Here is a 21,574-nt window from a genome sequence, read left to right as displayed (position 1 = left end):
TCCATGCAGTGTGCACAAAAGAGCTTTAACCTGTCTGTCATGTGCTTGTGCCAGATATTAATGAGCTGGACAGAAAATCAGACAAATATCTTTTTAATTCAAAGTTTGCTTGATCTACTAATATGATTCAAATCCAGTAAGTGCACACTGTGCCACTAATGGCCATGTTGGAATACAGCCTGCAGAAATACTTTCACCTTCCATTACTTTACATGCATTATTTATTATATATTTAGTTTATGCAGGACAAATGTAGGATACACACTGTATAAACACTGTCCTTTAACTTGTAACTGTATTTCTACTTGAGTAAAGATTTCCTATACTCTACCCAGCACTGATTCCATACACATCTTAATAAAAGACTCCCTGTTGAATTAGCAATAATAAAACAAAACAAAAAAATAGTATAAAGAAGAAAAAAGATAGATGAAGAGGTTTAGTTTGGCAGTAAGACCTATATTGACTTTAAGTATGTCATAAAGAATTTGTCATTGTTACATATCAGTGTGTGTGTGTGTGTGTGTGTGTGTGTGTGTGTGTGTCTGCTCTGACATGTGATTAAACAACTCCCTCCCAAAGAGTAAATAACTATCCTGCAGCATGAGTCACCTACTCAACGAACAGAAGGAAACGAGCACATGACATATAACGTACAGTACAGTATAAAGAGGTAAAATGACATATTTACCCGGGTAAAATGTCGTTAGTGATGTGAACTTTGGGCTTGAAATAAGGTGCTTTCGGGTCAGCCAGGAATATCACCAGTTCAGACGCTGAAACAAGTCAACACAAGCATTTATATGAATTAAAGCTCTTTTAACCTCACAGTTATTCAGTCATGTAGTAAACAGATGAAGAAAAAGACTCACAGCCAGTGAATACAACACTAGGAAACTATATATATTTTGTGTAAGCGGTAAATTAGCTAGTTTAACACAGTAACATACGCTCTCTGATGATGAAGATGTCTGTCTGTTTATCCGAGTTCAAGTCTCCAAACGCCGCCACAGTCCCGTGGTTTTCAGCACCGAAAAGGTCGACCGTTACATCCTGAAGGGCTAGTGTGTTAAACTTCCCCACAAAAAGTAATACAAACGCCAAAACATTCAACTTAAACCTCCCCATCTTTCTGCTAGTGCAGCTTCCGACAACAACACCAACTGCAGTACGGCACGCGGCTTTGCGGCAGGGTGAAATAGCAGCAGTCTTTCTGTTGGGTCGAAACATTAAATTAGGAATGAATGAGCAGTTTTTATATTTGTGCTTTTATTTGTATTTTGTTTGAAAAATTGTTAACGTAATGAATTGAAATAAAGGTAAACAATGTGATATTAGCGCTTCCTTATTTACGTCATTGTCGTGCTGCCGAGTAGTTTGACAGCTCTTTGAAGTTAGAGAGAGTTAACAAGAGCTAAACCGGATATTACTTTCAGAATAAATGCGTAAAGTTTGATCATACTAGAAATGAGCATATATCTATCAAAAATGTATGAGGAAGTCAGCGGCTGAATGTATAAACTTTATATGTGTGTGTGTGTGTGTGTGTGTGTGTGTGTGTGTGTGTGTGTGTGTGTGTGTGTGTGTGTGTGTGTGTGTGTGTGTGTGTGTGTGTTGGTTTTTGGGGCATTAAACGGGTTGGTCATATCATGTTATGTGACTTGGGTGTTTATGTCTGAACTCCAGATATGTGTATACAATACATACAAGTAGATATGTACAGCACATGTCGTGTATATTATTTGTATCAATTTAAAAAACTTAAAAATGAAAATAAAACTATATGTAAAGTGAATATAATCAATAATATTACATGCATGGGACTCACATGGCAGCTGGCCAGGAATATTGCGACATCAGTTTTATTTTGAAGGACGACAAAGGAAGTTCCCCTGTCATTTCAGCGATCTTGACTTGGTGTAAACATGGCGAGCTTGGCAGATGTCGGTTGGAAACTCCTGGAATTCAAAGCCCGATCAAAAAGATCAGGTCTGACTTCTTCCTTTGCATGTCATTGTACAACAACCTTTTGTTTCACTTGTGCCGGTGCTTGTGTGAGACTGTCTGTTTGTAAAACCGAAGAATTTGACTCCATATGCCCATTTAGTTTGCTCTCTGCACTGACGGTACAAGCATGAAAAGGTCAGAGGTGTAGATGTGCAGCACACGGGAGGCTATTTTAAGAGCTTCTTACCAGGGGCCTTTACTACGAAGCAAGTTAAACTTTTGCAACGAAATGTAATCACAGATCATTCACAGAAAATGTAGAGACGCTAGATATCATTTCCACATATTAAACGTAGATTAAGTATTAAAATAGCCTACATGTAGGTATCATTAAATATAGAGTTTAGGATGTGTTGCTGTTGGTTGATGAAGAAACCCTCCTGAATATGTCACAATATTAAAAGTAATGCCAGACTGTTTCTGCTACTGAAGCCAAGAGTTGAGTTAATGTAAATTAGTTGAGTAATTAATGACTGATAAGGCCCATCTTTCTAAAAAGTTGCATTTATAATGATCGGAGCCAATTAACAGTGTGTGCATTATTTTTTCTAAGACAAGACAATCTTTTGTTTTTATTTCCAGTTATCATCACACAGTTGTCCCATGTTATTCTGAGCTGCAGTGATGGGGTCAGAGTGTAAAATCACCCACACTGTCAGCTGTCAATCCAGCAATAAAATACACTTTGCACAATTAAAATGCAGCTAAAATCCTCATTATGTGTTTAGTGTCGTAAACAGTCCATCAGTTTGTTAGACTCTGTTTTAAAGGCAGCTGGAAATAGAAACACTGGAAAATTATTTTATATTTGTCCTTTTTACTTGTCGCTTTATTGTAAACTCAGAACTTTTGTCAATGTCAGGATCCTGTAAGAATGATGACTCTTTTTTGTGATCTGAATGGTCAGCAGTCTAGGTTTTGGCAGGTTGTTCTGGATTTTAGGACAACCTGTCACTCGTGGTATGCAGTGAAAAATCCCTCTGCGGCCTAAGATCAATATTGTGAAAGAGACACCTTAAAAACTGTTGACAAGACACTTGAAATTGTGAACAAGGTCAATTATGACTCTTTCTTTTATGAATTTTTGACCCATGGAGGTTTTATATTTGTAAAAACTAAGCCAAGCTAATTATTTAAAAATCTGTGATGTCACCACAATATAAAGTCTATGGGCTGAGCAGGAATGTTATGAGTGTGGCCAGTGGGAGAAAAACTGCTGTACATATTCAGTAGGCCACATACCCTCCTAGAAGCTAGAAACCTTTTTGAAGCAATTTGGATTGGATGTCTATTCAGTATATAGCTCTTATAATACATCCATTTTTTTGATCCTGAGTTAACATTTGGGGCACAGTTTTCCATCAACACAGCTTATGAACGCTGCTTTTACTTTAATAAGCCCAGTTTTAAATAACTTCAACTCTAAGCTGTTCCAATAACATCATTTATCCATGTCTAGTTAACATTAATTCTAACCAAGTTTGAAAAATCTTGCATTGCGTGTGTGTACGGACGACATAAGCAGCCCAGAACACTCAATTGACAAAAATCCAGCAGTGTTCTTCTCTGCAGTGGTACAAAATTCATTAAGTATTAGCTTGCCTTGGTGGGCAGTGGTGGTCTAATGGTTAGGGCTTCAATGCTCCGGACTGGCAACATGAATCTAGGTGGGAAAAGCACTTGCATACTGCTACTACCACTACTTTATATTAATGAACATTGAGATCACTTCCTGTGGCTATATTATCAGTAGACTGGATAATATCAATGTAGTTTAAAATGATGCTGTAGGCTAAGGAAGGAGACATTCTTTGACACATTAGCTAAATGACGCATGACAAATAGCCTTCCACATAGCAGGCTAGATTAGTGGTATAAAGTAGCATGGTTACTAAGCAGGGAATCTTCTAAGCCACAGTAATTGAACTCTGGCTTAAATTAGCGAGACTTAATAACATAAGCCAGGCTTTTCTTGATGAAATAGCCAGAGCAGGTTAGCTGTTCAGTATAAATTGCCATGGTGATTTATTCAGTTTAAAAGTGAGCCATCTTTAAAATACTGGAAAATCTGAGTTAAGCCCAAAGACAGGTGGCTAACCTACTTATCTCGCTTCGTGATACAGGCCCCTGTTCTCCGTTCTCTGTTACATCTCACCCATTGTTAACTGTGCTGTGTGTGTGTGGACTGCATGAGATGTGTGTGTTATCGAGAAGGCCTGTGTGTGTATGGCCCTGTGGAAGCAGATAGTGTGCTATATATTTGTACTGATTTGTACTGCCTGGCACTTGAAGGAAAGTTATACCATTATGAAACTTTGAAGGATGTCTCAAACAGTCATATTTGTCATTTATTACAACATTTAGGAACATGAGTGATACAACTGAGAAAAAACACCATAAACTATGAACAGGTCTCCACTCACTTCTCACTTTTGGGGATCCCAGTCACAGTTATAGATCAATATAAGTGATGGCAGTGATTTTGAACATTGTCAACCCTTCCACCTGTGCTTAATGTCTGTAAAACAAAATAACATGTCATGTGATAAATGTGGATTTCATTACACACATCCTCTACAAATCATCTAGTAGTGTCATAGTTAATGCTGTTGATAGAGAATTCTGTATCTGCTAAAATGGCTAACAAACTGAATTGAAAGAATACATCTCCTGATCTCAGTGAAAATATTACAACTTTTCTATTAATTCAAAAACAAAGTAATTTGTCTTCCTTAAAAGAAATCTCAGTTTTCTTTTTACAACAGTAGTAAAACATTCTAACTGATGGAGCACAAAGGGAAATAATCACTCATAATGTCCTAACTTGATGATTTTGTCCTTCTCTTAATTGCATCATCATCATACAATAATTCATCATGATTCTAAAGGCACTGTTTGGGGGGGGTGAGGGCGGGGATTTCTCTGATCCCTCCTCCACCCCCCATAAGTCAACCTATAGGGGAATCACTAAAAGGGTTAAATTCCTTAGCAAATACAATACACTGTCATTTCTTGCATTTTGTCCATGATCATCATCTGAAGGGTGTAATTCATTGTTGACTGGCGCATGTCTAAAATATTAACTCTGTCATACTAACTGCTTCCTGTGAATTGCTGTAGATTTGTGATTTAGCTGAGGGAGACGATTGGCCTTAATTTCACCTTTTGAGAATGGCCAGCTCTGTGGCTGCAACTGCCCGGCCCCGTCGGAAAGTACAAAGACTTGGTAAGTAGTGGCAGGAGACCTGAGGGAAAACAGTACAGTGAGCCACATACAGAGGGGCCAGAGAGGACACTGGTAAAGATCACAGGACAATCATTCTGTTATCTGGATGTAAGAAGATTCATATAGGATGCAACAATGTTCATATTTGCTTATTTATTTCCTGATTTCAAGAAGAAAGGCTACATTAAGATTGCAACTTGATATGTTGCGAAAATAAAGTCAAGTTAAGTCAATTTTATTTGTAAAGTCCAATATCACAAATTCACCACATGGGGCATCCCCTGTTCTTAGAGCCTTAATTCAAATAAGGAAAAACTCCTTAAAATAACCCTTTAACAGAGGAACATTTTAAGAAACTTTATGAAGAGCAACATAAATGGACAGACGTGTGGTAGATGTGTGTACAGAACAGAACACAAATTACCCAATACTGCATTAAACAGGGTAACAAAATGATAATGGATTTATAACATATAAATGAAGAATGGAATCAAGACAATGCCAAGTAGCATCCAGGTGCCACCAGAATGGAACAGGACCTGAACCGCGCTACCTCCATCACCTGGGAAGAGGACAGACTACACATTTGTATGGGTGTTATTCACTCCACACCATTCATATACATGGCAGAAGAGGCACAGGATAGACAGAAGAATAAAGACATCATTGAGAGAGGGAGTGAGAGATGAGATGAGGAGGAACCAGATCCAAAACCTCAGGAAATGGCAGCGACAGCCAGGGAAGCTGAGCAGTTCCAGGATGGGTGCTGGTACAGCAATAGATGCCTGAGAGACAACAGAGGACAGGAAGAGAAAATAGGGAGAGAAGAGAGAGGAGCAGACAGCTCGGATGCTCGGGCTTGTGGAACAAACAAACAGAAGGTTAGAGAGATAAAGCATAAGACAATTACACATCTGGGCTCTCATGGACTGTCAGGAAAAAGACTGTGCAATATAGTGTAATGTTACCCATAACCTATACTGCAAGTTCATACTGTGGATCTTCAGGGAATTAAGCTGTGTGGGTATTTGAATAGTCTTCTCGTTCCTTCAGAGTAAGCATGAAATATCCAGAAGTGAATAAAATAAGTGTACAATATTAATAAATCATATAGCATACTGCCTCTATAATAGTGTTGGAGGTCTGCATCACACAAGCTAGTCATGGGATTGTTTAAAGCCAACCAAACACATCGACGGTCTTCATTTGTCTGATCTCATGTTAGAAATTAAAAACTGTAATATTGCACTTCCTCTATGCTCTTTTAAAAGTGTTATCTTTGAAAAGGGATGGATTGGCTTTGTCCCCTGAAACTTTTAAGCTGATGGAAATTATGCTAATTTCAGTCAGAATGTGAATTTTTCAGTACCTGTGGTATTGACCCAAGGTCGAACCCATTAAAATGCAAATCCCAGCAAAGTGAAAAGTGTCTGAAAATAGAGAAAGTCTAGATGGGGGTTTCCCCTTAAACTCCGACTCTCTCTCTCTCTGAGCTCAGAGGGAAATGTTTGGGAATATCTGGCGGCGAGTCATATTTGCATTTGATTTTTTTTTAGCTCTTGGCCTGAATCTGGTTTTGTGTGACAAGTCCTTTGTGTTGCAGTGTTTTGCAGTGAAAAATAGAAGGTACTGATGGCATGAGTACATTGTTTTATTTTCTCTGCTTTTTCATTATTTTCTCTTATGTTCATTGAAAATGAGAACATTTGATGAAGAAATGAAGATATCTTTTTTCAGTCTACAAATTGGAATATATAAAATAAAACTAGTGTCTCCAGACTGAAAGAAACTATTATCCTGTAGTAACTGGTCCCTTATCAATTTCATCATCCACTTTTGATGAAGGTGTGAAATTAATGAAGGAGACAGAACTGAGACTATTTTAAAGGATTTTGTTAAGGATCTTTGAGACAACTGAAGCATATTTTTTTGGAAAAGGTGGTATAGGTCAATATGTGGGAAATATAACATTAGTAAAGTTCACGTATAACAGTTGTGTCCTTTCTCAGGGTCCATATATGAACCTCTCAAGCTGTCCAGTCTCCATATTGAGGATGAGCCCTTATGGGATAAGTTAGACCACTACTACAATGCAGGTAAGTGTACTTATTCACTATTGACAAGCCATTGTATGGATGGAATGAGGCGGGGTCGGGGGGTCACCTAAAGTTCACCAGATGGAATGTGTCTTTGCATTCTGTCAAAAAATAACTGTCCTTGATAGTGTGCTCTTGGAATTGGTTATTTTCTGCGAATAACACATGAGCCACATAAAGTATGCCCCCCCTACTGTGCTTCTGTATGTGACTGCAGGAACTGTTTTGTCATTGCCAATATTCCTAAATTGCAGCCTAGGGTATTGTGATTACATCTTCCAGACATACTGTATTGTTGAGAGATAAATTGTTCTCACCTGGCAAGATGAAAGCAGAGTATAGGGCTCCCAGGTGTTACAGAGGCAAAAATACTTCCAAGTTATTTAAGTTAATTCCAGGGCAAGTATGCCTTGGCACAAAACACAACTGTCAGTGAGTGGGAAGCCAGTGAGGGATCCTAGTCAGCAGATGTTCTCGTTCTCCCCAAACACACACTGTAAATGCATGTGCTTTTGTTACTTTATGTCTCAAACACATTACCAATATCAAATACAAACAAAGAGGGTTAGGGTTAGCCACACTTTTCTGATTGCACCAGTTGTTTTTAGGTGTAAGCATTTACTTAGTGTCAATTTACATATCACTAGGTTACACTGTTTGTACAAAGTAGTTCTTACATAGAGGTCAGTTGTTACTAAATATTCACACATATTAACCAACCTACTTACACAATCAACCTACTTACAAATAACTCTAACGTTAGTTTGCTAATATTCAATGACCTGTCAAAATTAAAGAGTAAAAGAGGTAACAGAACATGGTCTATCTGTCTGACAGGACATGTGACAATAAGTAAGTTTAATAATTATATAAACTGAGATTATATCATAATAAACCAACCTACCCACACAACCAGCCTACACTTAACCTACCTGCAAAGCTAGCATTAGCTTAAACTGGTTGCATTGTACAAACTAGCTCTTATGTAGAGGTTAGTTTTTACTAAAAAATGTACACACATTAACCAACCTACTTACACAACCAACCTACACATAAGTTACCTACAAAGCTAACGTTAGCTTGCTAATATACTATGACGTGTCAAAATTAATGAATAAAAGAGGTAATGGAACATGACCTGTATATCTGACAGGACATGTGATAAAAAGTCAGTTTAATAATTATATAAACTGAGTAATGTACATTTCCCCGCCTCGAATTACAAAACTTTATGCCAACATTACACTAAATCACTGTATTATGCTAGGTATGTTAGCATAATCAGATATTTCTCCTCATTCTAAATTACATGGGCTCTAGAAACTCACAAGACACACACAGACATGTATCTCCATGAATGGTGATATAAATGAAACTATGTCATACCTACTCTTACAAAATATTGTCTTGAAACAAGCCAGTAGCGACTTAGGAAGAACTTAGGAAGGACAAAACTTAGTGATGGATTTATGAGTAGGTGGTACAACCCCTTCCAGGTGATGATTCTGGCGTGTGTAATTAGCAAAGAAGACCTCAGCCTCACTACAGGAGAGATAAATACACATTACCACTGATTGCTAAATTACCTGCAGCTGTGAGTGCAGCTCAATGCCAGCCAAAGATACCTCCCAGTGCTCACAACAAAACCAGACCCCACTGCCCCACAAGTTCAGAGAATAGCACCCAAGATGTTGGACTTATACTAAGACTGCTCATTTGGATGTCAACAAAAGAAAACAGCTTTACCATGAAAATGAATTAGGAGATCACCAAGATTCTATAGAAAATGTAATTTACTGTAAATTATTGCTGTCATAAATACTAGTGTGACTGGGTCATTAGGCTGGCAGATGGTTAAATACCAAATTTGAAATGTTAGAAAATGGCTGTCAAATTTGGCGAACATGAGCCAACGTCAACGTAGTCACTACCACAGGAGATATGTTTGTTTAATGATAGACCTTTCTCATGGCAGGGGTTTTGATTTGTCATTTTTATAAAAAGAACAGATGTATCTAATATTATTAATGATGTTTCGGTTCCACTAAGGTGCGCCAGTAAGCTATTACCACTGAGCCAGCACACAAAAAAAAACAGATCCCTGGCACTGCAACACCTAAACTGATGCAGCCATTATTAATCTTATTAGTTACACCTTCCTTTGACAAGTCAGAATGTCTGCTGTGAGGAAGGTATGCTTCCACGCCAGATTAAAAAGTTTACAAGCCTTGGTGAGAGAATATTTGGCTATAGGAGAGATGAAATATGTATTCATGTGTACCAAATGACACAGTAAAGCAAACCTACAGTAGTAATTAATTAATTGGAATATTGAAGGGGATGATATTTAACTGAGCTGGCAGTGAATTTGTATTAAAAAAATAGAGTTTGCTATCTGACGTACACTATAGTTTATTTTGAGTGTGTTTTTCCTTATGATGCTCTTATGATGACAAACTAGAATTAGCCTAATTTCTTGCAGAGGAATCAATAAGTGGAGCCTGAGAGCAATAGAGCAGATAGGACAAACACTACTGCTCCTAAGAAGATAGAACTGGGTTTAGCGTGCAGAATGCGGGATCATGTGCTGCCTCTGGCTGTGTGTGCCTGTTAGATTCTGGTAATACAGCTCAGGATGCTGTCCCCAAGGATCAGAGCTGGTTTTGCCACTGTGGACATAAGCAGGATTTTTCTCAGTTGCTCCTGTTGAAGTAACAAACATTTACGATACAGTACAGCAGACAAATCTTGAGGTGCTCTTAGGCGACATTTCTGAACTTTTATACCGTTCCTGCTCCTTTTCATGACAAATTATGTATGAGTGTACATATTTTATAAGCTATGTCCACATTTGTGTAGTCCTAGACATTTGAAAAAATCTGCTTTCATCTGAACAAAGTACTGATATGCAGTACTGTAAAAATACACACAACATATGTCATACATGCTTCTATGATGTTTAAGGCATCACAGAAGATACAATAAATGTGACCTTCTCCATGCAGTGACTAATAGCTATTTAAGGTGATGTACATTTGCCAAAAAGAGCCTTCAGGTTCTTCTAAGAACAAGTAGCACTTCTGTTGACATCAGATGAAATTATTACGTTATTGAAAGGGGACATACAACGCTAATTTACAACTCTATATTTAGTTTTATGTTTGAATTCCACTGCAGTAGCTTTACATGATTCACAGTTCCAAAAAACAGTTCCAAAAACTCCTTATTTATCATTTACTATTTTTGTGCAGCCCCTTAGTTCAGCCTTTTTCTGAAACAGGCCAATTGTACTTTTAAACATCTGCCAGTCATGTTAAGTTTCTGCTGATGAAAACCCAATAAAACTCAACTGATTTGTTAGCAGTGCTATTCCTACCTCAGAATCTGTTGACACAACAAGATGTGGAGATATGTGGAGATATTTGGAGTTCTACATTCAGCAGATTAGTTAGAAAAAAATGCAGGGAGGATTAGCACAAGTTGAAACTGTCACAGAAAGACCATGATATTAGTGGAGTGAAGCAGTGAATGATGCATCAGATGACCATATGAAAAACTCTGTCATGAGTTGACATCAGTTTGGTTTCAAAGTATAAAAAACTGTTAGAAGCCTAGCACTGAAAGCATTCTGAAGCTTTCTACTCACAGGGATTACTTCTACATATGTTTACCTCATTATTTTAAACTTCAGTCACATTTAATATGAACAACAAGGGCATAATAGGTCCCCTTTAAAGCTTCAGTGAAAGTGAGCAAAGTTGCTAATTCACACAACAAAGGCCACTATCTGATTGCGAGACAAGATGCATCAGGAGCTGTCTGACTCAGCAGGTGACATTCGTTGATTGATAATGTATGCTTACTTTGTGGTAATTGTTTGGCAAAAGAAATCCCAATGTTGCCAGTTGGGAAAAATTGAGGCAAACTGCTGGGTCATTCATAGTCAGGTGAGGAAAAAGCCACCGCTGCACTTCTGGTCGGACAGCAAGTTTAAGTTAGTTGATAATCACCAGGTGGACGCACGTTTTACCCAACTAAGTCTACATCAAGTCGTAGTTTAAGGTTATACTTCAAGGATACTAAACATATGAATTTGTATCAGTGTGTCCATGTGGTTTTCATAGATGACTGTGATCTGACAGAGAAATGAATCTGAAAGATTTCTATCACAATGTAGTTCAGTTCAATCACACCACACCATGCTGCAGTTTCACAGGTTATTAAAAAGAGCATTTTAGTCTAGCAGACACTTGTTCTCTTATTATAATTCCCCAGGCTTCACCTATAGACCCTGATACAACTAGTAGTTAAAAAGTTACTTTGCTAAAGTTCCAAAACAAATGTGTGTTATTTGCTGCTACACAACCTCAGTTTCATTACTTTCTGCTGGTGTCTCTGATTGCTCCAACTCGCATCAGCTGGATTGGTGGTGAGTGACCGCTGGATATTAAACAGCCGCAGGGCTGACAGCTCCAAACAAGTCATTAACTGAATCCAAATGAAGTCTCTCACAGAGAAGCTCAGAGTTACAAACATCTAGAAGTGAAGTCGATACCTGTTAAAGCACCTAGTGTGAAGGCACCTTAACAAACTCATGTAAATGAGTAGTTGCATGGAGTGGCACATAAATAGGGCTTCAAAAAAAACTTTTGGTATATCTGTGAGATACACAACCTTTGTCCAGTATAGTTAGATATTCTTCAATCTCTCATTATTATAGCAGTATTAATAGTACTGTTATAGTACTGTAATATACTCGCCATTGTATTGTAGAAAACATTTTGTGCTGAATTACTAAGTCAGATCATCTTTAATACATAAATTTTGTTAAGTTTGACAACTTAATCCATACTAAACTCTCTCATAAATGATGCAAAGACTGTGAACACTTAGGAAGAGCAATAACATTTACTGAGACAAACAAGACAGACATACCACAGCTTTGGGTCAGGATTCGACTCGGGCAGTGGATTTACTTCAGACTTTACAAGCTACAGGTTTTACCAGCAGTAGCATGACTCGTTTCATTCAACAATTTAAACCGAGGAAAGGGGAAGGTAACTGCCTCCAACTCTGGTGCGGAATGAGGGATTGTGTCCTGTGTGAAAGTGTCTGTTCTGGGCCGAGTGCACCGTTTTCTCACATGAATACACTGCTGGCAGATATGACACAGCCCGTTGGTCTGCCCTGATGAAGACAGGGCAGCGTTTGTGTGTGTGTGTGTGTGTGTGTCCGTCCCTCTGCAAGCCAAGTGTGTGTGTGTGTTATACGCCCTCGGTGTGTAGTTGGTGGGTATTCATTTGGCTGCATGTGTGCGTGTGCATTTAGAAAATGACAGAAGACAATAAACAGAGTTTAGCGAGCAACAGGTGTAGCTCTCAGTTGGAACTGATTTGCTGCTATCAGGGAATGCAGCGCTGCCTCCAGCATCAGCTGTGTTCAAACCTTATAGATTTACGGAGAAAAGCCTCCGCCAGATTACACTATGTCGAAAGCGCAGTGTTGAACATTGGGCTTGCTTAATTGTTGTGTTGGGTGGCGGCTGGAAGCGCTTGTCCAATTCTAGCAGGGAACAAAGCCAACATTGTTATCACCGGCACCCAGACCTGCCTGCCAATATACCTGCTTTCTTTCAGTTTCGGCGAGGAAACGGGATGGAGAGGGGCGAGGTTTGGGTGACAGTGACAAATCAAACCAGTTACATTTTCCTCCTTTCTCTTTCTTTGTTGTTTTGTTGCAAAGCTGCATCCAGCTCAGTCAAAGGCAGTGGTATTAAGCTCACGCTGTCATTGTGATAAGAGACTTGTTTTTACCGTTATCAAGAAAAAGAATACCAGGGAGAAGTTTACCTCCATCTCCCATAGTTCATCACTCCATCATCTCTCTTTGTCTTTTCCTCTCCTCCTATTTCACTCCCTCGCCTCTCTATGGTTTCTTATTTATGTGGCAATGTGGCCACACTCCATTGACTCAGCCTGCTTCCTGATAATACCGGAGGCAGAAGGCACTATTGCTTCGGCATCTGGCTCACACCGATTAAGGAATGGAGTCATTATGAGCTTGTTGCAAAAAACATTTGTTTATCTGAGCTGCTGTTTTCCTTTACTTTGTTTTTAATTCTTTCCGTTCACTCTTTTTCTTCAACTTCTCTCACTCTCTCGCTTCATTCTTTTGTGTTTAGCCAGTCCAATCCAGTTTATGTCATGTTTCAGTGACAGATACCTTAAACAACAAAAATAATTTGCAATATTAGTTTTTAATTAATTAAAAAAATAAAAGTTACATTGGAAAAGTTGCAACACTCCCCGTATGGTAAGATATATTAAAAAATTGTAGCGTCTATAAATGACTAAGAAGTAACTTTTTAGTCATGTAGTGGTTTAAACGTGTGCTAGGAAACATGCATAGGCAGAAATTACATTGTGGGTTGGCACAGAGACAATCAGGTGCACCACAGTTTAATCATGCAAACTTTATACACCTTCAGAGATGATGTTACAGGCACCAAGATGAACATTAACAGCATTGAATAGCCTGGCAGGGCGGTCACATATTTACTCACACACACACACACACACACACACACACACACACACACACACACACACACACAGATGGCAGACAGAGCAGCATCAGTACACTGGCACCAAAATGCTCAGTAACATTAAAAATGGCACTTGAACATAGCCTGTCACGGTGGTCACATAAAACACACACACACACACACACACACACACACACACACACACACACACACAGATGGCAGATGCAGCAACATCAGCATGAAATCCAATTGTACAGCAGGTCCCTGTGCTTTAACATAGAGGGGTGGATGTCGTCATTGGAGAAGTCACATGTTGCTGCTAACAGGGAAAGGGCTGAATTAGCAGCCATGTGCATGTCGTTACTTGGCACTTGATGAAGGTTGACAATGACAGCTGAGTTTAAGATACATTTCCATCATCCTCCTCATCACAATGTCATTTTATGACAAACTTAAGCAAATGGCTATTTTTCACCATTACTTTTTATCTGTACCTACATTAAAAGCAGTGTCTTTGCCAATTTTATTAAACATAGTAGTTTTACTACTTTTTTACACTAAAACTGAACAGTGCTTAAGGCAGGATTTTTACATTTTGGAATACAGGCTTATTCAAGAGTGAAATGAGAAGATGAATATCAATCTCATGTTTGTGCATTAAGTATGTAGCTGGAGTTGGGACGTGGTTAGGTTAGCTTAGCGTAGCATAAAATCTGAGAGCAGCTAGCTCACCCAGCTCTTTCTAAAGTCAATTTTGCTCAGTTTACAAGTTGTAAAAATCATAATTTGTGGTAGTAGAGGGAGTAAATTGCAATAGACAAGTGAAGGGTTTGAAACTTCAGTCAAAGTCAAGCTAGCTTCCTCCTGCCTTCAGTTTTAAAGCTACACCAAACATCATCTCTAGCCCCTGCATTAGTATCACTATTAATCTTGTGCTCTTACCTCATTCTAAAAAAAAGCAAATGACAAACTACTCCTTTATAAAAACAACACTGAACTATATTTCAAAATGAATGCTTGGTCTGCATTTTTTTAGTTCAGATCAGGTGGGGTTTTGGCAGTGTTTGTTTTTTATTCAACAGTAAGTCATGTCACAGATGTTATATTGCAGGAAACATAATGACAGCATCAGCAGGAGTAGACAATTTATTATTTAGACCGATGTGCACAATAAATATCACGGCTTGTGTGTTTCCATGCTCCCCTCAAAAGCTGCCTTGAGACTTCACAGATATCATCTTTCTCTTTCTGTCTTTCCTCTCTTATTTTGTTCTCATTTCAATCTATCTCTGTGTGATTTTTTTCCCTCTTTGTCATCATCTTCTCTCATTTTCTCCACCCTGTCGGTGCAGTGAAATGGCCCATTGTAAAAAGGCAGACTGTGTGCGTCTGAGACATTAGCTTCTGATTTAGTGGCACATTAACTTGATGGATGGCTACACAGAAAACTCCCAACAACAGTTGATTTGCATCCAGAGAAACTTTCAGTCTGAGAGTGAACAACATTCAACACTCTCATCATTTATGTTCTGCGTCTAATGATGACTTCCTGAAGATGAAACTGTGAGTCCTTTATAACTCCAAATGAGGGGTATCATAGCCCATCAGCAGATTTTATACTGTTTTTCTTTTTTTTTTTTCTTTTTTGTGAAATACAATTTTTGAGTTGACACATTATAGATAAAGATCTTAACCTGTGAGCTTAAGAGAAATAAATGACAATCGCACTAACTAGAGTTACTGGAGATGATAAATAGTCTGTCTGAGAAAATGAAATATTGGATAACATATTCATCTTTCCCAAGGCTACATTATATTTCTACTGTGTATATTTTTGTGCACTTCTGTAGTTACTCTAAAAGGACTGCTGATATTTCAAATAATAGCTTTGTGAGACCTATGAACCCACATGTACCTTCTACACTTGAGGATTGTGTTCTCCTTCAAGGCCTGTTCTACTTCACCCTGACATCAGATAATGCGATTTATTCATTATGCTTAAATGTATTTTATAAACATACATCTCCTGGCATGTTCCAAAAAAAACCATAAAAGTTCAGTTGACCTCTTTGACGAATGAAGCACACAGGGTCCTACGTTTTTGTGTATCACCTTTGTGACACATTGGGCTTTCTAGAACAGGTGAATTAATTTAATGACCACACATTCTTCATGTATTTGTGGTTAAGGGGACAGACCAGCACTAGCGTGTGATGCAGTGGTTTCTGGTGAGCGTGATGAGCAATAAATCTTACCGCCTTTCACATTATACCGTTAATGTTGCTGCAGTCAAAATTAGCCTGTACCCACAGGCACTGTCCTATTACTGGTTAACATATGAAAGCGGTCCAGACGAACCAGGAGGGGATTGCTCTGCCTCTCTGTGTGTGCACCGTATGTCATCATTTACTCTATGTTGAAACTGTGTGTTCTTACAAGGGCACTAAAATGAGTAAATCCTTCATCCGAGCGTGTTTGTTTTCATCAGGGTTCATCTTTACAAATGAGACTATGCAGTGTGAGTCAGTACAATGTCCTGAGACGAGTAATAAGCCAAATGTGTAATTATGTGTGCGCATGTGAGTCTAAACTTAATTTTCATGATACTTGGAGGTGGACTGCATTAGAGCTTTATTAATATTCTGTCTAATTCCCTCATCTACCTTGTTAACTCACTGCTAGTGCAACTGTCATCTCCAGATCACCAATACACACACACACAAACACAGATAGACATTTCCCATTACTTTCACTGCTTTTAGTCACATACACACTTTCAGTTTTTTTCCCCCCTCTTCCTCTCTCACATCCTCTCCATCCCTCTTCCTCTCACCGATGTCTCCTTTCTTCCGTCCCTCTTTCTGTCGTTCTCCTCCTCTCCGTCTCCCTTTTGCTCTGTAACAAACGACAGTGCAGAATGGATGTCCCCTTCATTTGCTCTGGCATAATGTGCTGATGAAAAATGAAGTGATCCCTCCAGACAGATTAGTCATCAGTGAGGGGACCTCTGCAGGAGACGGTGTATGTGTATGCGTGCATGCGTGTGCGCGCATGCTCGTTTGAGGATGTGTATGTGTGAAACCGATAAATCACTTTCCCGGAGGCCTTCTGTTTGAGTGTGTAATATTTCAGCATATATTATTGGAGGGCCACGGTCTGTTCGCATTAAGAGCTTTCATCCGTTGTTCTGTCCTCAGTAACTAATGCTGAGCATGAACTTTGGTGAACTTGGACCATCTTAGTTTATCTTCGCGTGTCCATTTAGTGCAGTAAGACTTTCACAGTCACGCCCTCCCCAGCTGAAAAATGTCTCCCTCCTTTCTAAAGAAATGACCTTGGTTATTACCTACTGTAGTGCTTTCCACTTTGGTGACTGTGGTGACACCACTATGATTAACAGAGCTTGGTACTTTCCCCTTTATAATACTTGATGCTGGTGCTGTACAATAGGGATTCAGACTATTATTTTGCTGTAGTTCCCTTACATCCTAGTAAATATTAACTTGGATTTGAATTCAAAACTTTGAAGTCCATATCTCAGTTATTATTGGCTAGATTTGACAAGGCAAGGCAATAGCACATTTCAACAACAAGGCAATTCAAAGTGATTTACATAAAACATAAAATGCATCAGGATATAAAAGCAACACATGGTAAAATAAAAAGACATTTAAAATCTGATTTCTAAGTGTTACATTGAAAAAAAGATAAGGAGAATAAAAAGTTTGGTCTTGGTAAATAGTGTTAAAACAAACACATAAACACACCAAATCAGTATGCTGTGATCCCTCTATTTTATTTTTTTTTTACAATTGTTAACAATGAAATTCATGAAAGTGTTAGACATTCAGTACTTTTTTTAATTTTTTACAATGACTCATAGAAATAAAAGGAGAGGAGAAAGTGGGCAAATAAAATATTTAAATGATTACAGCTAAATTATTCAAAAGCTTTGGAGAGTAAATACATTCTGCAACTAATATTTACACAAGTATAAGTCAAATATCAGTGTTATTTCACATGAATAAGGGATTGGCATGTGTAGTTTTTACTCCAGGCAACTTTCAAGTGACAAGAAGTGTTACTGTTAAAGTCTGAGTTACAAACATCCAACACAAGAGGAAGTTTCCTTGGGTGATTTCAGCATTTCTACTGTCAAGAAACATGGCAGGTCACACAGTCTTGTATTTTGTAGCTTTTTTACATATATGTGAGAATGGTAAAATCTCTAAAAGGAAGAAGTCAGAGGTCAAAGTCAGCAACAGAATACTCTCTGAGCTAGAGTGGGTGCAGTGCTCAGAGATACTTTAGGTATATACAGTATGTGTTTATATGTGTAAACTGATTGATTCTCCAGTTGAAGGACTTTCTCGAAAAATACATAAATTCACCATATTGAATTGGAGTTTTTAAGAAATACGTTATATAGGGACAAAAAATAAAATTAAAAAATGATCAGTCAGTATCTCATGTGAGTCTTAGCTAATCATCTAAGTATAGTGAGTATGTACACATCAGCTTGCACAACTCTTTTGCAAAGAAAAGCCACCACACCGACATACACAGTGACTGAGTCTTCTTCTTTAGCATTTCTTTAACAGCCAGTTAGTGTTTCAGAGCCAAACAATGGCACCATAAGTCCAAGTGATATTCCATCAGGAATTGTTGATTTTCCTCACTAAAACTGCTGCTGCTATTCACACTTTCAATGTCATGTGTTCACACTTGACTTGAAGATGCCTCCATCTGTTCCCCCTTCTCACACAAAACATAAACTGAAAGAGCTCTCTTCCAAGCAGCTTTATACGATTAACTTTTGCTTCTTTTCATCAAAGAAGAAAATTTGTCTGCCTAATTTCTTTGCCTAACCTTCTTCTAAATTGAATTGTTTGATTAGATTAGATTTAATTTGAACCTGAATATGCACATGAGAAAAGGACGAGTGGCAACAGCTGCCACAGTGTGAGGAAGGTCACAGGTCAGGCAGTGCCAGCAGTTGAAGAAAGCTGTAACTCTGCCTGAGGAGCTGGATATGTATTACATTTCATCTCTTCATAAATACAGAGCAGAGTAGAAAAACAAGGCCAGAAACAGAGAAAATACACGCTGGTAGTCAAAAGCTGCATGACTCCTCCTCTGATTTGCTATGTCATCACTTTTATACCCAGCAAAATGAAATGGGTTCGTTGTCGCTCTCGTACATGAGGACCTCATCAGGATCAAAAGTCGATCAAAAAAGCATCTGGTAGAGAGTGATGTAGCTGTGTGTGGACTGATGCTGCTTTAGAAATTGCATCACTTCTGTGTAGGAGTAAATAGAGACTAACTGAGGTCATGAGTTGCTTTTTTACCTATGTGACTTTAGTCGGCTGACAGACATACATGTACACAATCCCCCAAAACACCTGTTGTGTACTGTATGCATCCAATAATAATTTAGCGTAGAAGTATGATTGAAAAGTGATTTACCCTCTGTACTTTTTTTACACACCAGACTGCTAAGATATTACACACTGATTCAGAGTTAATAGCTACTCTTAACTCATTTGAAATATTACAACAGCCACCATCAGGGGTCCTGTGGTCCATCAGAACTGTCAGGACATATTTCATTTTCATTTCCCCTGATTGATCTATTAAACTATGTTCTTGTGTTGTACAGTATCAAGTGGTATATTAAAGGGAGTTTTTAGTTTTGCTGCTTATATACCAGCACGATTACAGTGAAAATGCATTATTGTGTGCATAGAGGCATACCCTGATATGACTAACTGAGTATGGGCATCCAAGTAAATAATAAGTTCAAGGGAGGGTAATAATGGAGACGCATTAAGTTGTATTATATGAACTGAACTGAATTGTCCTGCCATCTCATGGGATTATAAGCAACCTTACAAGGCATACATTTTTTTCAGTACAGCATATTATGTGCAGCTAATAATCATGTAAGATAATATGAAAATTACTATAAGTGCTGCTTAAGTTGTTGGGTGACCTATTTCCATTCACTTTAAGTTAAGCTCCTAAGTATCCATAGGCGTTTAACTGTGAATTATGTACCGTTTATTACTAGAGAAGCAGGGCTTTAAATTTGAGAGTGACAACTTTTTAATTGTTTTCTAAATGTGTCCCAGTCTGCCTCATGCCCTGTTCAAATGTTTCTAGACTCACCAGTTATGCCAAAATACTGTTGCGTCACCGCCACTTCCTCTGTCTCTGTTTTTCCTCTCTCTCTCTTCCCAGTCAAGGAAACCATTCTGTACTACCAGAGTCCCACCACAGGGCTTTTTCCAGTCAAGACATGCTCCACCTGCAAGGACGCCAAAGTCCGGGACTGCCTGTATTGTGCTGCTGGTGTCTGGGCCCTGGCCTTGGCCTACCGGTTAGTACACCACACACACACACACACACACACACACACACACACACACACACATCCTGATAACCATTTCAGGATCTTTTTCATTTGTGCAGAATTGATTGTACATGTGACTGTGATGTCTGACACTTCATTTGTGTTAATTATCGCAGGTTAATTGGAATTTAGCCTTCTTGCTTGGCTGACTGTTGAATGAAGTGCTCTTGTCGTTCAATGATGCTGAAATAGCAGTGCACACTAAATGTTCAGAAACACTATCTCCAACAGGTTTTAGAAGACTTAAATTTTTTTCTTTTTTCTTTTTTTCTTTATAAGAAATGCACTTAATGCACTTCGAGCATTAAATGCAAGTACAGAAGCTAGCTTGCTAACGCTAGCTTGCTAACGCTAGTTAGCTAACTAGCTCATGGTCATTTCCGGTAAGTACTCAACAGCCATGTTTGATTTGAGACAACACTAGCCTGTTGAAATTTGCACACTAGACAAGTACATAGTGTACACAGTATATTAAGCAGAACGGTACTGACTGAAGTATATAATCTGAGACACAGTGTAAATATTTTTAAAAGAAAGTTAAAACTTACTTCTTCACTTTAGAGCATTTAACTAGCCTTTCTGTCGGTCATTTTCACACTGATTCACTACTACACTTCTGTTAAAATGTTGTAGTTTACTTGATTTTTTATTTATATTCTATTATTCTACTTTAGTAAGTATTTTTACCATTTTACTCTTTCTAACCTAACCCATTAAACTAAGATGAACACTGTAAAAAATGGACTTGAATGTAGGCCTATATCACCACAGTAAACACGTTGTAAAAAACACACTAAAATGGATGGATTAATAGCCTTTTGTGCTTTTTTAGAGAATTATGTGTAGAACAGTCCAAGAAAGTTTTGGTCCAAATAGTTTTCTGCACTCCCGTGTCACTTCTTCTCTGACTTACTGTTTCGTTCTTGTTCTCTTCTGTTTTATGCTCACTGACCCTGATCGTCAATCTGTCTCTGTGATTTGAAGCTTTTGTTTTTAAACTCACCGGGATCATTGCTCCAAGGAGAACACTTCGAAAAATTCATTTAGAACCATCTGTAGTCCCCAAACTCCTTTTATCAACTGTCCCTGCTCTTGATGCTGGCATTTCTCAGCGATTAGTTTCTAGGGAAAAGAACACTTCCACAAAATGAGCTTGTAATAGACCAAAGAGAGAGCGAGAGACAGAGAGAGAGGATGAGGACAAAAGAGAGAGAGAGAGAGAGAGAGAGAGAGAGAGAGAGAGAGAGAGAGAAAGATGTGGCTAAAAAAGAGAGGAAGACAGAGAC

The 21,574-nt window shown here is 38.4% G+C and overlaps 2 protein-coding genes and 1 long non-coding RNA gene across 6 annotated transcripts in view; 1 reads left to right on the top strand and 2 right to left on the bottom strand.

The window, feature by feature from the left end:
• itfg1 (integrin alpha FG-GAP repeat containing 1) overlaps positions 1-1,147 on the bottom strand; it is a 143,592-nt gene extending 142,445 nt beyond the window's left edge. The window contains exons 1-2 of the mRNA XM_053320941.1: positions 951-1,147; positions 692-776 (exon numbers count right to left, since the gene is read on the bottom strand). Coding sequence (XP_053176916.1) covers positions 692-776; positions 951-1,128 — 263 coding nt within the window. The 5' untranslated portion in view covers positions 1,129-1,147. The remainder of the gene's footprint in view (positions 1-691; positions 777-950) is intronic.
• A 778-nt stretch (positions 1,148-1,925) lies between these two features.
• The window catches only part of phkb (phosphorylase kinase, beta), a 102,914-nt gene continuing 83,265 nt past the window's right edge, over positions 1,926-21,574 (top strand). For 2 of the 4 annotated variants that reach the window (XM_053316141.1, XM_053316158.1), the window contains exons 1-4: positions 1,936-1,989; positions 5,128-5,233; positions 7,243-7,329; positions 20,117-20,255. In XM_053316141.1, the coding sequence (XP_053172116.1) occupies positions 5,179-5,233; positions 7,243-7,329; positions 20,117-20,255 (281 nt within the window). In that variant the 5' untranslated portion in view covers positions 1,936-1,989; positions 5,128-5,178. Of the gene's footprint in view, positions 1,990-5,067; positions 5,234-7,242; positions 7,330-20,116; positions 20,256-21,574 lie in introns of those variants that run through there. The other 2 variants (XM_053316132.1, XM_053316149.1) reach the window with 2 other exon arrangements.
• LOC128355807 (uncharacterized) overlaps positions 16,728-21,574 on the bottom strand; it is a 30,288-nt gene continuing 25,441 nt past the window's right edge. Inside the window, exon 3 of the long non-coding RNA XR_008321143.1 lies at positions 16,728-16,768. This is a non-coding gene — a long non-coding RNA (uncharacterized LOC128355807). The remainder of the gene's footprint in view (positions 16,769-21,574) is intronic.

This window comes from Scomber japonicus, chromosome 1 (assembly GCF_027409825.1).
Source record: "Scomber japonicus isolate fScoJap1 chromosome 1, fScoJap1.pri, whole genome shotgun sequence".
In the NCBI taxonomy this organism is placed as follows: domain Eukaryota; kingdom Metazoa; phylum Chordata; class Actinopteri; order Scombriformes; family Scombridae; genus Scomber; species Scomber japonicus.
This window is presented reverse-complemented; position numbering and strand designations above follow the sequence as displayed.